The sequence below is a fragment of the Mytilus californianus genome, unplaced genomic scaffold, assembly GCF_021869535.1.
Source record: "Mytilus californianus isolate M0D057914Y unplaced genomic scaffold, xbMytCali1.0.p SCAF_6, whole genome shotgun sequence".
Lineage (NCBI taxonomy): Eukaryota > Metazoa > Mollusca > Bivalvia > Mytilida > Mytilidae > Mytilus > Mytilus californianus.
The window spans coordinates 1,070,208-1,086,886 of record NW_026262712.1 but is presented as its reverse complement, the minus strand read 5'-3'; the positions used below and the strand labels follow the sequence as shown (position 1 = coordinate 1,086,886).

Here is a 16,679-nt window from a genome sequence, read left to right as displayed (position 1 = left end):
TTATTTAATTTCTCAGTTTCATTTTATTAACTGAACTCTACACAAAGAGAGATAACTCAAAAATTTAAAGTGATACTTTTGATTTTTTACAAAGACAATAACTCATAAAAAAATAGTCCTCTTCAATCATGAAAAACTGATTTGGACTGACAGCTATAAGGCAAAAGTGAAGTCCATTCAGCTTAGGGAACTAATAAACTGAAAACTTTCATAAGCAGTAATTCTTGTGTGCCATCATAAGTAAGTTCATCTACAACTAAAAACAAGTGTTACCTACTGGCATATAGACTCTGAAACACAGTAAATAAATTCCTGCAATGAAATAATGAAATCAATTCCAAAATTATACTCTGGATACTATATTTTGATAATGAAGAAACTTCTCTGCAAACTTAATAAAAATAACAAAGTTATTAGAAATTTTAAAAACTTTCACCACATAGTGAATGCAATGTTAAGTCCATTTATACCTAAAAAACTGAAAAACAGAAATAAATATTTTACAAAATTTTCTCCTGGATACAATCTTTATATCATAAACAAGCTTCTGTCCAAATTTGGTAAAATTCCTGGATAGTTTAAGAAAGTTATTAAAATTTCAAAAACTTTAACCACAGAGTGAATGTAATGTTTCATGGCAGAAAAACTAAGTCCATTTATAAGTAAAATACAGAAAAAATGGAATTTTTTTTTTACAAAATTTACTTCTGGATACTATCTTTTGATCATAAACAAGCTTCTTTCCAAGTTTGGTAGAAATCCAGGATAGTTTAAGAAAGTTATTAAAATTTCAAAAACTTTAACCACAGAGTGAATGTAATGTTTCTTGGCAGAAAAACTAAGTCCATTTATAAGTAAAATACGGAAAAAATGGAATTTTTTTTTATACAAAATTTACTTTTGAATATTATCTTATGATCATAAACAAGCTTCTGTCCAAGTTTGGTAGAAATCCAGGATAGTTTAAGAAAGTTATTAAAATTTCAAAAACTTTAACCACAGAGTGAATGTTATGTTTCTTGGCAGAAAAACTAAGTCCATTTATAAGTAAAATACGGAAAAATTGGAATTTTTTTTTTACAAAATTTACTTTTGAATATTATCTTATGATCATAAACAAGCTTCTGTCCAAGTTTGGTAGAAATCCAGGATAGTTTAAGAAAGTTATTAAAATTTCAAAAACTTTAACCACAGAGTGAATGTAATGTTTCTTGGCAGAAAAACTAAGTCCATTTATAAGTAAAATACAGAAAAAATGGAATTTTTTTTTTTACAAAATTTACTTTTGAATATTATCTTATGATCATAAACAAGCTTCTGTCCAAGTTTGGTAGAAATCCAGGATAGTTTAAGAAAGTTATTAAAATTTCAAAAACTTTAACCACAGAGTGAAAGTTATGTTTCTTGGCAGAAAAACTAAGTCCATTTATAAGTAAAATACGGAAAAATTGGAATTTTTTTTTTACAAAATTTACTTTTGAATATTATCTTATGATCATAAACAAGCTTCTGTCCAAGTTTGGTTGAAATCCAGGATAGTTTAAGAAAGTTATTAAAATTTCAAAAACTTTAACCACAGAGTGAATATTTGTGGACGCTGCCGACGACGACGACGCCGACGGAATGTAGGATCGCTATGTCTCGCTTTTTCGACAAAAGTCGAAGGCTCGACAAAAACGCATGTCAACAAGTAAGACAGAAGTTAAAGTTTGCCGATATCACCTAATATAGCGTTCCTGTGTACTGCACAGAGTTTTAAAATTCCAATCCCAACTTTTCCTGAACCAAGTAAGTAGTATAAATTTTGTGTATATAAGGCCTTTAGCTGGTAGTGTTTGGATTTGCCCGGTAGACTGCTGGTGTTATAGGCTAAACCCCGACTTATTTAAACCAAAAATTTTGTGCTTCTCCACAAAGCATGCGGTATTTAAGGATAATTGCATAGACCTGGTTTTTTCTGAGTAAAACAAATAATCAATTTAGTGAAATGTGTTGCTCGAGTTCCGGTAGTCTATTGTGATAACACATTCTTATTCAATTGTTAACGTTTTTACGCTGATATTTCCTCTTTTTTAACATGTTTAATGCAAACTCGGTTGGCACATTGATAGATAAAACATCAAATACAAAATAACAAATATCAAAACAAGTAAAAGAAAATATCATAAATCGAAAACATTGGCCCCAGAGGTTTTATGTTAAGTTCCGGAGATCATGGAATTATGATATGAGAGAATTTGTTAGATATTCTCTTTACGCTAACAAATACAACAAAAAAATTTACAGTTAGAGGACAGTGGTTGTTTTAAAGTGCTTTTTCGTGTCCATGACTTAATAAAGTATACACATCTGTAAATTAAAATGTTAGATGTGACTGTCAAGTATTTAGTCTTTGCTTGAAAATTGTTATGTTCAAAACTGTTTTCAGAAAATAAAAAAATACTATTACCAAATTTTTGCAGTGAGAAAACATTTCACATATTCCGGAATAAAATCCTGACAATACTTGAAAATGAAAATATTTCATGTTAAAAAAAAAAGAATTTTTAACAGTGACAAAATGTAGTAATACGCACAACGGATAGCGTGCAGATGAACCCCGAAACCTTCATAGCATATACTATATATGAGTTTTACTTGTTTTTGACATGCAGTTGTTAACATTGCAGTCCTTTCTAACTGTTTGTTTACGGTTAAACATCGCGTCATTGGCAGTCGTACAACAACAACATGTCAATATCTATATTTTCTTTTCTATTTTTATTGTTTTGCTTTATTCTTATATCATGTATATTTCTGTCCTTATATTTAAAATTTATGTGAAAAATGAACAAACCACCCCTACTGAAAATGAGTACGGGATTCCACTGGATTTCCAGTGAAATTACACTGGTATTCAGTGGAAAAAAATATTCCGAAGGAATCCCATTAGAATTTCATCCAAAACATCTGGAATATTTTTCACACTGTAATTCCATTGAAAAATCAGTGAAATTTCCAATGAAATTTCCAAAGATTTTCCAATAAATTTCCAGTGGAATATTATTGTTTATATTTCAGTGGAGTTTTGATTTAATGCAAATATTCCAGTGGAATTTTGGACTTTGAAATTTAAAGGAATATATACTTCTAATTCAAATTTTTCAAATAATTAAGTGCATGATTATTATATAAAGGATTTAATTTGTAACATATAATTTGCTGGCCTGATAAGAAATTAAATATTATAATCATGATAATATATGGGATGTAATGAATATTTCATAAACCTACATATACATGTATATGAAACATTTGTTCAAAAAAGTTACATGGTTAAACGTAATATGAAATCACTTGCCTAGCAACAAATGAAAATAATCATTTGGTCTGAAAGACCCCCCCCATATAAAATAAGTAAAATGGTAGCTCATCAGATGTAGGGTGAATATAATATAATGCATCACCATATAGCTGTAAGCATATGAGTATGACACATTGAAAGGATACATTTTAACTATTAAGAAATAAAATTAAATGTGCAATAATATAAATAAATAAATGAATATTTTATATCAAATTGGGTTGAGAATAAGATTCTGTTTGATTTAACAAACAAAAACAATTAAGATTCTTTTTGAAAAATGTGCATGGCTCTTAAAAGGGCCGTTTTTAAACAGATCTGTTGCAGAAATTATCTTCAGTCTGTACGAATTGTTAGGATAACTCCGTTTTTTTCTTCAAGTGACCGTACTGGCAACTGCCCTGCACTACAGTCTACATGTATACAATAATATAATTATTTCTCCTTTGACTTCATCATGTTCATTAACTGTTACTGGTCTACTGTTGTTTTGAGAAAAATAAAGTGAACGGCTTTCGTTTTCCACATTGTTCTATAAACTGTTTCGGTATCTTAACTTTGTCGGTGTGATGAATTTTTCATCATTTTCATGTCCTGAACTCGGCACTGGAACTAGGGTCATATAAGTTAATCTATAGAAACATTTCACATATAATCCGCTCCAATCAATTGTGCGCTAAATGTCAGTGTTTTGGCATAATTTGAGCAGAAAATTCGTGAAACTGTAGTCTATAATGTTGTTTTTCAACACACATGTTTACATTCATGGAGGCTGCCATTTTTTTTACCAGACTTTAAATTTTATATAACCGCTGATTTGATTGGATAACTCAATTTCCGGGATTTCCGGGACAATAAATGTCCAATGAAAACAATGGTATTCCAACGAAGTTTTCACTGGTATTCCAATGGAATTTCCACTATTCCACTCGAGTATTCACCGGAATCCCACTGGATATTCCACTGATATCCCAATGGAAAACAATGAATGTCCAATGAAAATCCCGACCAAATTTCCCAGTGGTAATACAGTGGTATTCCAATGGAACTCTGATGGAACTCCACTGGTATTTTCAGTGAAATCCCACTTTACATTTTCAGTAGGGATATACTCTATATTTCTGACCGTATTTCCTTTTTTATAGAAAGTTTTGCATCGCTTGTTGACATCGGGAAAGGGTGCTTTTCAGACATGTCCGCGTTCCAAGGTTGTCAAAACTATATTTTTAGAAGACCCCTCAAAGCGATCGTTTCCAAGGAGCTCGTCTTAAGAAACATGCGTTAAAAACTGTGCAATGTTAAAGGGCCGAGCCACCTTCAATCTTTTAAAATAGATTGAGAATGTGTCCATGGGACACACATGATACCTGTTTGCATATAATGTTATAAAGGGACATAACTCAAGAACGTTAAAAGGGACGCCACCAAAATTCAAAATTGTTCTTTGTTTTGTGGTAATGGGCATGGTATATCAGTTTCAAAAAATTTGGTTGAGGCAAACTAATGTAAGAGTACAGAAACTAATTTTGGGATGTATGTCCGAACTTCACATAATGCTTGGACGGACGTACAGACGGACAAGGGTAACACTTACTTCCCCCTCCGATGCGACAGGGCATTAACAAACATTTTGTGTATTTCAACTCTTACCTGGATTTATAAGAATCCATTTTCTTGTCTTGACATCAAGACCACAGCGACCTTCAAGAAGAGAGATACCATCTGTAGGATGTCTTCCTTCGGGAATGACGTCCCCCACTAATAGCTTCACCAGACTTGATTTTCCCACGGCGAACTGGCCAGTCACCATACAGCGCATGTCATACGATTCGTAGGTTTCTTTACCCGTTAAACGATTTAACATAGTGTATTCTGTAAAAATAACATGAATAATCTTTTCTTCAGTTATATGAATTCCAATGGTATCAGGGGGAAACGAGGATAAAATAAATGGGAAATGTGTCCATGTGACACAAATGATACCCCCGCTTAAATATAACGTTAGTTTAAAGGGACATAACTCAAAAACAGTAAAAGTCACGCTACACAAATTCGTAATTGATCTGAGTTTTGTGGTAATAAGCATTGTGTATAAGCTTCATAACATTTGGTTGAGGAAAACTTAAGTTAGAGAAGAGACAAGAAAAAACGTATGTAAAGGGGCAATGTACAGAAATATGGTTTAACATAGTACTCTAACATTAGATATGGTCCAGAATTATGGTCCATAACTCTGGATTAAATCATCAGACCGGAACCAAATTTGAACTTGATCTATAACTTAATTGTCATGATAAAACTATATACCAAATATCAAATCAATATCTTCAAGAACGAAGAAAAAAAGTGTGGAAAGCTGCTTTGCCCGACTGACAGATGGACAGACAGACAGACGGACAGACAGACGGACGGAGTGCAAACCTAAAGTCCCCTTCGACTTCGTTGGTAAGGGACTAAAAATCAATTATCTTTACTTTGCTATTACTTGAGATTTGTCAGTTGACATCGTGGAGAATATTTTCAGGCTGCAGGTCGGAAAAAAATAAGCCGGAGGAAATGTCCCATTCACCATGCAAGGCGATAAAAAATAAAAACAGTCTACTAAAAAACATACCCAGAATTAATTGAAATGCATGCATTTACCTGAAGCATACATCTTTATACTCCGTCTTAAAAAATCACAACATATGATCATTTATGTGATAAGTGATACATTAAAAACTATTCAACTATCTAAAAATTTCAAAAACAATGCCCTATAGCTACACGTTGATTTTTTTCGGATTTCCATTTAATGTTTCATCATTTTTTGGGGGTGAAAACTAATACAAAAAGAAAGAAATTAGCCAAATATCAGATGGGGACGAGAATCTCGGATTTTTTTGTTACAGCCTCAACGTGGAATAACATTTTGCCAACTTAAAACGGGATCTTTTCAGTTATTATGAAATAGACACTGTAATTTAGACAAAGTTGGGATGTAAAAGATATAAGAAGATGTGGTATGAGTGCCAATGACTGAGACAACTCTCCATCCAAGTCACAATTTATAAAAGTAAACCATTATAGATCAAAGTACGGTCTTCAACACGGAGACTTGGCTCACACCGAGCAGCAAGCTATAAAGGTCCCCAAAATTGACTAGTGTAAAACCAACGGTCTAATCTATATATGATGCATGTTTTCCAATTACTTTTAACATTTAATTAAAAACGAGCACATGTACCCCCCTTCTTTTTAAAATTGACAATTGGCCGACGACGGACTGTAGGATCGCTATGTCTCGCTTTTTCGAGAAAAGTCGAAGGCTCGACAAAAATGAATTATTAATAAAGAATTCTTACACAAATGCAAAGTCTAATGTAACGAAGATATTCCAAATCTCTTCACCGAAATTCGCATATGTTTATCTTTCGAACAATGCACCAAAAAATAAGGCGATGTGGTATGATTGCCAATGACACAACTGTTCAAGAAAGTTCAAATTAAGAAGATGTAAGCGGTTATATATAGGCAACTGCACGACCTTCAATAATGAAAAATACTGCAACCGTAAAGTCGGTTATAAAAGGCCCCGCCCCGACATGAAAAATATGAAACAATTCAATTGAGAAAACTTATGGCATAATTATAATAACAAAGCAATTTACAAAAGAAAACAAATGTAATAGACTTCAAGTAATGACAACCACTGAACTACATGCTCCGGACTTTGGTCAGGCACATAAGGAATGTGGCGAATGTGTAGTTCCTTTATTGGTCATATAGCTCTTCACTCCTATCCTTTTTATACGCTCTTTGGCTTTAAAATATCTATCTTTGAGATTCCTGGTTAAAGTTAATCTAGAAAAGCGTTTTGAATGCATGGAATATGTAAAGTGTTGGTTTTTTGTTGTTGTCTTTTTGTGTTTTTCTTTATGTGTGCAATAATTTCGGCCTCCTAACTATAGCGTAAATCTGCAGTTTTTTGCATGTAGTTGATCAAGGAGATTATATGAGAATAAAATAAATAATCACAAACCTAAAAGGATAAGATGGATGAATTAATAGTTGGTTGTTTAACGTCCAGTACCAACTATAGATGCATTATTTAGTGGGGGTATTAATTATGATATTATAATGAACATTGGTAATCATACCACATCTTTTTTTATAAGGACCTGCATGTGTATATTTTCGTCTTTTACTGTTAACGACAGTGTTCCCGGCGTCAAAGCCGAATTTAGACTCAGTGTGTAAATATTTTAAACATACATTTCATTATTTAACAAATTAAATGTAAAGTGTATCGAATTCACTCCATACTTCTGAATTTATCCTCATTTATTCAAGAAGAAAAAATCACCAAGTGCTTAGGCATACTGTTTTGAGCTATAAAGCCTAAGCGATCCTTATAGGTAAGTATACACACAAGACCTAACATTTCACATTTTATTATGTTGAACCAATTTGAGAGACAAAAGTAACGTACTACATGTATATTTGATTGATTTATCATATATTCTGTATTATTCCGCAGCAATTAATGCTTGGATGTAACGGAATTGGAATGATTAAAAACCAAAATCATAAATGTACATAAACAGGCAAAAAAAGAACTCCATCCCATTCATTGGTGATAAGGTTGCATAACATATAGTTTGGCCATTTTCGGTTTGAATTTACAAATTATACACAGTTTTAGCAGCCAGCAAACCATATTTAATGTTATTCATAGGATGACTTGCATTTTCAGGTAGAGAGCATGTTTTGCAATTCACACTGACATTGTGCGCTTCACCAGACAAAACTGCTGTGCGGTATTTTTTTTTATCTTGATATAGATGCATACGAAACTTCAATAAATTATTTGTATTTATCAAAATAATTATTATATCCGATTAAAATAACAAAAAAATCTATCGGATAAAAACTACCGTTTTATTCAACAAAATATATCCTATTGGCATCGCATTTCTCCTATGGATTCGTAAAGGAAAAAAATATGCCTAGTAGCGGAAGAAAAAATACCCCCCCCTCCCCCATGTTAAAAAAAAAATCTGTAATTTTTTTAATAATCCTGCAGGAGGAGGGTAAACAAAGTTCTATTGTACATTACTTTTACGGAATTAATCTTTTAGACATACATAAACTAGAGGCTCTCAAGAGCCTGTGTTGCTCACCTTATTTACTGATGCTTTGGAAATCATGTAAAATAAGGTTAAAATCATAATTAATAGTATTAGATATTAGATATTATAATGATATCTAAGATAATAACAAAAAACTGCAAAATTTTTGTAAAACAAGAAATGATTGTAACAGGATGCTGTTACGAAGTCTCCCAAACGAAGCTCCCATAATTCGAAATTCCCAGTGTCGCCTGACATTGGACAAAGTCCAGTAAAAATTGGTTTGGTCCAGTAAAGTATATGCATTAGTGATGCCTGGGGACTAACCCTGTATATCATTCAAATCATCTTGGCATGACAAACCAGAATATATATGGTTTAGGGGTGGGGATCTTGACCATTTACAAGATACTAGAACATTGGGGGTGGGGGGAACCCCTGGGGACTGACCCTATACATCATTCAAATGTTCGAGACACGACGAAGAGGAATATATATGGTTAAGGGGTGGGGATCTCGACCATTTTCAAGATATTAGAACATTGGGGGTGGGGGAAACCCCTGGGGACTGACCGTATACGTCATTCAAATGTTTGAGACATGATGAACAGGAATATATATGGTTTAGGGGTGGGGATCTCGACCATTTACAAGATATTAGAACTTTCTCAAATGGCAGGGGGTCAGGATGACCCCTGGGGACTAACCCTGTATATCATTCAAACCATCTTGGTATGACAACCAGAATATATATGGTTAAGGGGTGGGGATTTTAACCACTTACAAGATATTAGAACTTTCTTAAATAGCAGGGGGTGGGGGTGACCCCTGGGGACTAACCCTGTATATCATTAAAACCATCTTCGCATGACAAACCAGATTATATATGGTTTAGGGGTGGGGATCTTGACCACTTAAAAGATATTAGAACTTTCTTAAATGGCAGGGGGTGGGGGTGACCCCTGGGGACTAACCCTGTATTTCATTTGATGTGCTTTTTCATGACAAACCAGAATATATATGGTTTAGGGGTGGGGATCTGGACCGTTTACAAGATATTAGAACTTTCTCAAATGGCAGGGGGTCGGGATGACCCCTGGGGACTAACCCTGTATATCATTCAAACCATCTTAGCATGACAAACCAGAATATATATGGTTTAGGGGTGGGGATATCGACCATTTACAAGATATTAGAACTTTCTCAAATGGCAGGGGGTCAGGATGACCCCTGGGGACTAACCCTGTATATCATTCAAACCATCTTAGCATGACAAACCAGAATATATATGGTTTAGGGGTGGGGATCTCAACCATTTAAAAGATATTAGAACTTTCTTAAATGGCAGGGGGTGGGGGTGACCCCTGGGGACTAACCCTGTATTTCATTTAATGTGCTTTATCATTTACAACATTTTCAATTAAAAAGATTGTGTCTATCACAAACGGTTTTCAATTTATAATCATTTGAAAATTTAAACAAATAAAATCCCATAGGGTTCTATAGTAAAACCCTCCTTTCTTTTTGCCCCTCAAAGTACCCCTTTATAAACCCCAATGCACAAACAAAACCTTGATTGCACCACTAGACATGTTAGTCTAGCATATTGTGAAACCCTAAGTTAATCTGACAAGCGGTTTTGGAGAACGGAGGCGGACAAGTTCAAATTTAAAAGCGGCGGAAGAGGAAGAAGAAGAAGAAGAAGAATAATAACAATAATAAGAACTGAGCAAAACCAATAAGTCTTCCCAAACTTTGTTTGGGAGACTTAATTACTAACTCAGGGGCAGCAACGGGTCGTCAGATTTGTCTGAAAATTTCAGGGCAGATAAATCTAAATCTGATGAACAATTTTTGCCAAATGTCAGATTTGCTCTAAATGCTTTAGTTTCAGAGATATAAACCAAAAACTGCATTTTACCCCTATGTTCTATTTTTAACTAAGTTGGCCATGATGGTTGGAAGGCGGGGGTCATAGGACAAATTTTTTAAACTACATACCCTAATAATGATTATGGCCATGCAAGTATGGTTAAATTTGTATCAGTAGTTTCAGAGAAGAAGATTTTTGTAAAAGATTACAAAATTTTACGAAAAATTGTTAAAAATTGACTATTAAGGGCAATAACTCCTAAAGGGGTCGACTGACAATTTTGGTCATGACAACTTATTTGTAGATCTTACTTTGCTGAACATTACTGCTGTTTACAGTTTATATATCCCTATCTATAATAATATTCAAGATAATCACCAAAAACTGCAAAATTTCCTTAAAATTACCAATTCAGGGACAGCAACCCAACAACAGGTTGTCATATTTGTCTGAAAATTTCAGGGCAGATAGATCTTGACCTGATAATCAGTTTTATGTCAGATTTACTCTAAATGCTTTGGTTTCAGAGATATAAGCCAAAATCTACATTTTACCCCTATGTTCTATTTTTAGCCATGGCGGCCATCTTGGTTGGTGTGCGGGGTCATCGGACACATTTTTGAAACTAGATACCCTAATGATGATTGTGGCCAAGTTTGGTTAAATTTGGCCCAGTGGTTTCAGAGGAGAAGATTTTTGCAAAAAGCTAACGACGACGGACGACGACGACGGACGACGGACGCCAAGTGATGAGAAAAGCTCACTTGACCCTTCGGGTCAGGTGAGCTAAAAACAGTGTGGCGGATTTGCAATTATGAACTAATGAAAAGTGCAAGTTAATCCAAGCACTTCATATATACAAGGTGATAGAACGTGCCGCTGGAATAGGTCACATTTTCAAGGTTGGAAATATTTGAATCGGTCGGGAAAACTATCAGAAATAAGGTCAATAAAGTTCCCATAACTTCTTTTTTTGTCATCTTTCTTGGTGTTCCCAGCTGTGTTTTTTTTTCAACCAATTTTCTCTCTTTTTAAACTTAAGTACCTGTATTACACTGTTACAGTACACACCACATGAAACGCAAACAATATGGGAAAAGGTAACATTTTTACCTACAGAATGTATGAAAAGGTATACGTTTTTTAAAATCTAAATTAAATGAAAAGGGTAGGGTAACAGAACCCCAATGGCACACTTGTTTATTTACAAAATTCCTTTACATACATCTGACGTTTATTTTTATTTTATTTGCCACAACACGTAGTTTATACATGGGGGGGTCTCTTCCTATATGAAGGTATATACATATGTGCCGCTGGAATGGGTCCCTTTTTTGATACGTCAAATATATCAATGGGGTGCAATTTTACCGAGGAAATATATCAATAGGTAGTAATTGACCAATTGTGATATATAATGAGCTGATAAATATATGAATGGGTTATGATTTTGCTGTGAAATATATGTATATATAGGTAGGGATTTCACAATTATTCAATATATGAATGGGGGGTGTTTTTTAAATCCCAGCTGCACAACTGTACCCAATATCCCATGTTGAGACCCCCTCCGCCACACCCCCCCTTCCCGTGAGTTTATAGCTGGTTGCATGTCAAAGTCAGCTTTTTCATAGGAGTTATTTCCCTTTGATTACTATGCGTAACGTTGCATGAACTTTGATGACGTAAATATATTCTCCCAAACAAAACATCGGGAAAAACATACGCGACCATTGCAATGTTAATTTCCCATATAGAAATTTAAAATGCTACGTACACACATTTAGACAGTTTCCGGATGACACGAGGTACGTAGGACGTGTTATAATTTTATTTTCTTTTAAGAAAATCGCTGTTTGAAACAAATGTTTGCACAAATAAAAAAATAATCGCAATTTTTTGATGGACAGCAAACCTTGAGCCAGACTATAGCTAGGTCCCTATAAAAAGAATGAGGCTATACATGTATAATGATGTAGATTTACCATGTTTACACTACAGCTGCATTTTTATATACTATATGTACATAAAGAACAATAGAATAGCTGTACATGGGTTCAATTCCCACCCTAGGCATTAATTTTAATAGGTGGGAGTAAATGGGGCAGTTTGGCCTATAAGTGGTGTGTCCACATCTTCTTATTTAAGCACGAGTTAATTATTTGAAGTAGATGACTAACAAACATTCAATAATTTGAAAAAATAAACTCTGCAATGATTTGCATGTTGTCATTTTAAGATTTCAGTTCATATATATATCAATAACAACATTTGGTTGTATAAATGGTGTCACTGTTTGTAATTGTCAACTGTCATGACTGTTTTGTGTAAACACTACATTTTAAAAAGTTCCTTAGGCTAATTTTAAGTATATATAGATATAAGAAGATGTGGTATGAGTGCCAATGAGACAACTCTCCATCCAAGTCAAAATTTATAAAAGTAAACCATTATAGGTCACAGTACGGTCTTCAACACGGAGCCTTGACTCACACCGAACAGTAAGCTATAAAGGGCCCCAAAATATTACTAGTGTAAAACCATTCAAACGGGGATTTGTATTTCATATGTACTGATTCCAGATAAATATTTTGAGCTATCAAAAATGAATTTTATTTTTTTTTATTAATTTGAATAATAACGTTATTAAGTATTGCAATAATAGAAACTAGCATTCTGATATGTGATACATATATATCTGTATGCAACTTTTTCTGAGATGGTAATAATCTATAGTTATGTCATAAAAGATTTTTTTTATAAAAGTCAGTAAAATTGTCAGTATTTCAACCACATTTATGCATAGGAAACGTAGAGCGCAGAGTTTTACAAACTAAATACTGTAAATTCAGAAATTATCGTGAGGTTTTTATTAATGCAAAAAATGTGATTTGATGATAATCGCAATAACAAGAACTCGCATTCTGATATCTGATACTATGAACTTTTTTTTCTGAAATCACAATAATGAATCTCTCATTTTTGTCCATTCTTAAAAAATCTCAATAACAAATTCTTTTGTATTTCAATGGCCTTTGCATTTTAGAGCAGTTAAACATGTTAAAATTGAATTTGAATTAAATCTGAAGTTGATTCAGTAGATTTTATGACACAATATAACACTTTATTATTTAAAGAAAACATATTCAGACTCATTTGCAGATCACCTTAACTAATCATTCATTATTCAATCAGTAATTTAATTAAAGGACTCTTTCCAGTTGTTTAACTTAACGGTTATTTGTAGTACTTTCGAATTCAAATTTAAGAAAAAAATTCACAAACTTGTAATCACAGAAATAATGTATGATATCATATTGCATTTCAGCTTTTTGTTCAGTTTTCTTTGCATTGATTATAATGTTTAAATCCATTTCTGGCTTTTGGATGTTCAGATTTTTTCTCTTAATTCAGAGCCAACAGCAGCATATCAATGTTCACAATTTTGAAGCATGTATTGTCTACATTTTCTGTTTTTCATATTGTATTTTATTGTAATGCAAAGTTATATTCTATTGTAGCACAAGTTCTACTGATGAACCCCTCTTGATCAGGGATGGGATTGATTACTTTAAAATGTAATCGATTAAATTACAATTACATTGCTAATTTGATGTAATCGATTACATTACAATTACTTAAATTCAAATGTAATTGATTACATTAGATTACTTATGATTACATTGTATACTGTGGTAGTGAAGAAAAACTTTTTTAAACAATTTTGATCCTCACATTAAAAAGATAAATCTGAGCGAAAAATTGTGTTTTTGATATTATAAATATAAACATGATATTTAAAAGAACTTAAAAAAGGAGCAGTGTTATATTTGAATTGTTTGATGACATAATTTATATTATTTTGTTTGACAGATTGACTTCGAATCGGCTGTTTCACAATATTTTACACAGGGTTGTAACAAATTGAATGAAAAATCAACTCGTATGCCTTTAATCTGGTCTTTTTTCTGAACGAGGTATGTCTCTAGAAGGAAATTCTAGAAGTTCTTTGTGTAACCTCTTCTGGTTTTCCTGTACTGAATAAAATTATGGAAGCACACACATGTTCTTTTCCATTGCTCAGAACAAGTTATGTTTAAAATATGAAAGATAACACCAAAAATTAAGGTTTTTTGGGTTTTCATTAATTTCAAGAATTAGAATGTATAATTATTATCTAAAAAAATTGATGATACTCCTTACATTTTGGAAAAAAAAAAAAATTTTGGCTGGGTTCTTTCTCCTTTTTTAGAAATTTGATCATACTTTGATAAGTTTGCTATAAATAATTTGCTTTTAATAAAACAAGAACAATTTAAACTCATTTTGTCACACATATGATGTTCAAAAGAAAACTTTTTTATTTGAAAGCTTAACTAATAATCTAACAGTTTTTAGAGGTCTTTAAAACATTGCGAACACTACATTTATTTTCCAATTGCTTCAGACTTTATATTTTTATGTTTACATTTTTAAAGATATCATCAATTATATACGGCATTAAGGTTTTTCGATAACTGCAAGAATAAGAATGTATAATTATTACCTAAAAAAATTGGTAATAATCCTTATATTTTGGAAAAAAAATGATTTTTGTCTGTGTTTTCCTTTTCAGAAATTTGTTCATACTTTGATTAGATTGCTATAAATAATTTGTTTTCAATAAAACAAGAACCATTTAAACTTATTTTGTCTCTAAAAATATAATATTAAAAGGGAAACCTTTTTATTTGAAAGCTTTATTAATAATTCATCAGTTTTTAAAGTCTTTAAGGAAGCTTGAAAACGTTGGAAAAAAAAGTTTTGTCCAAGTTTTCCTTTTTCAGAAATTTGTTCATACTCTGATAAAATTGTTATAGATAATTTGTTTTGAATAAGATAAAAAGCATTCAAACTTATGTTGTCACTTCACATTGGATATTAAAAGGAAAACCTTTTTATTTGAAAACTTCATCAGGCCTAAAAAAAAAATCTGTGTTTCCGGTAACATCATTTTGTTAAATAGGGTCGGTAGGTCGGATTTTTTTTTTTTTTTTTTTTTTTTTTTTTTTGACATTGTAAACGAAATCCGGAAAATTATCATGGTTTTTCCAAGTCCGTGTCCGTTATTAGTTTCAAATACCGGAAGTGCGGCCATTTGCAATGTTTTTGAAGCACCTGCTTTGCAAATTTCTTGGATTTTAACCTTTTTGGAATACCTTTTGACATAAATAAAATGTTTTACTGGCTTTCTGTGCAGTTAGATAAATAATTATGTCGATTAACATAAGCCTGTGTCAAAAACAGGGTCGGTTGATACCATTTTTTTTTTTTTTTTTGAAGATCCAATAAAAAAATTAGGGTCGGGGCTAAAAAAAACAGGGTCGGTCGGGTTACCGGAAACACAGATTTTTTTTTTTCGGCCTCAATAATTTTAATTTTTTAGAGGTCTTTAAAGAAGCTTGAAAACGTTGTGGACACTAATTTTTTTTTAATGTTACAATTTTATTGTTCAGCTTCAGATCAATAGTGTACAGTGTTTATTTATAATACCTATAAAATATGTGGTTACTTCATTAGAAAGTATCTCTTGACAAAACTAAAAGCAAAATGTGTGACCCATGTGTAACACTAACTTTATTATTTTTTACCCTAATCATCAAATACTACTTGTATAGGTACCTGAACTGGTGATAGTCTTAACTTATAGGATGATGGAAATGTTTAAAGTTTAGATTTCAATCAATATTTAATAGGAACAAAATGTTGTGAATAACATTATCAAAGTGAATGCAATACTGAAATGTTAAATGTGTGAATGGTCAGATCATGGTAGTGTCAGCAACACATTAAATGATAGTTAAATGTTAAATGTGTGGATGGTCAGATGATGGTAGTGTCCGCAACACATTAAATGATAGCTAAATGTTAAATGTGTGAATGGTCAGATCAAGGTAGTGTCCGCAACACATTAAATGATAGCTAAATGTTAAATGTGTGAATGGTCAGATCATGGTAGTGTCCGCAACACATTAAATGATAGTTAAATGTTAAATGTGTGAATGGTCAGATCATGGTAGTGTCAGCAACACATTAAATGATAGTTAAATGTTAAATGTGTGAATGGTCAGATCGTTGGTAGTGTCCGCAACACATTAAATGATAGTTAAATGTTAAATGTGTGAATGGTCAGATCATGGTAGTGTCCGCAACACATTAAATCATATTTAATGTTAAATGTGTGAATGGTCAGATCATGGTAGTGTCCGCAACACATTAAATGATAGCTAAATGTTAAATGTGTGAATGGTCAGATCATGGTAGTGTCCGCAACACATTAAATGATAGTTAAATGTTAAATGTGTGAATGGTC

General features: G+C 32.5%; 1 protein-coding gene across 1 annotated transcript in view; it reads right to left on the bottom strand.

Annotated features, from left to right (window-relative positions):
* LOC127705234 (uncharacterized) overlaps window positions 1-16,679 on the bottom strand; it is a 210,047-nt gene that overhangs the window by 146,146 nt on the left and 47,222 nt on the right. Inside the window, exon 4 of the mRNA XM_052209559.1 lies at window positions 4,994-5,215. Coding sequence (XP_052065519.1) covers window positions 4,994-5,215 — 222 coding nt within the window. The remainder of the gene's footprint in view (window positions 1-4,993; window positions 5,216-16,679) is intronic.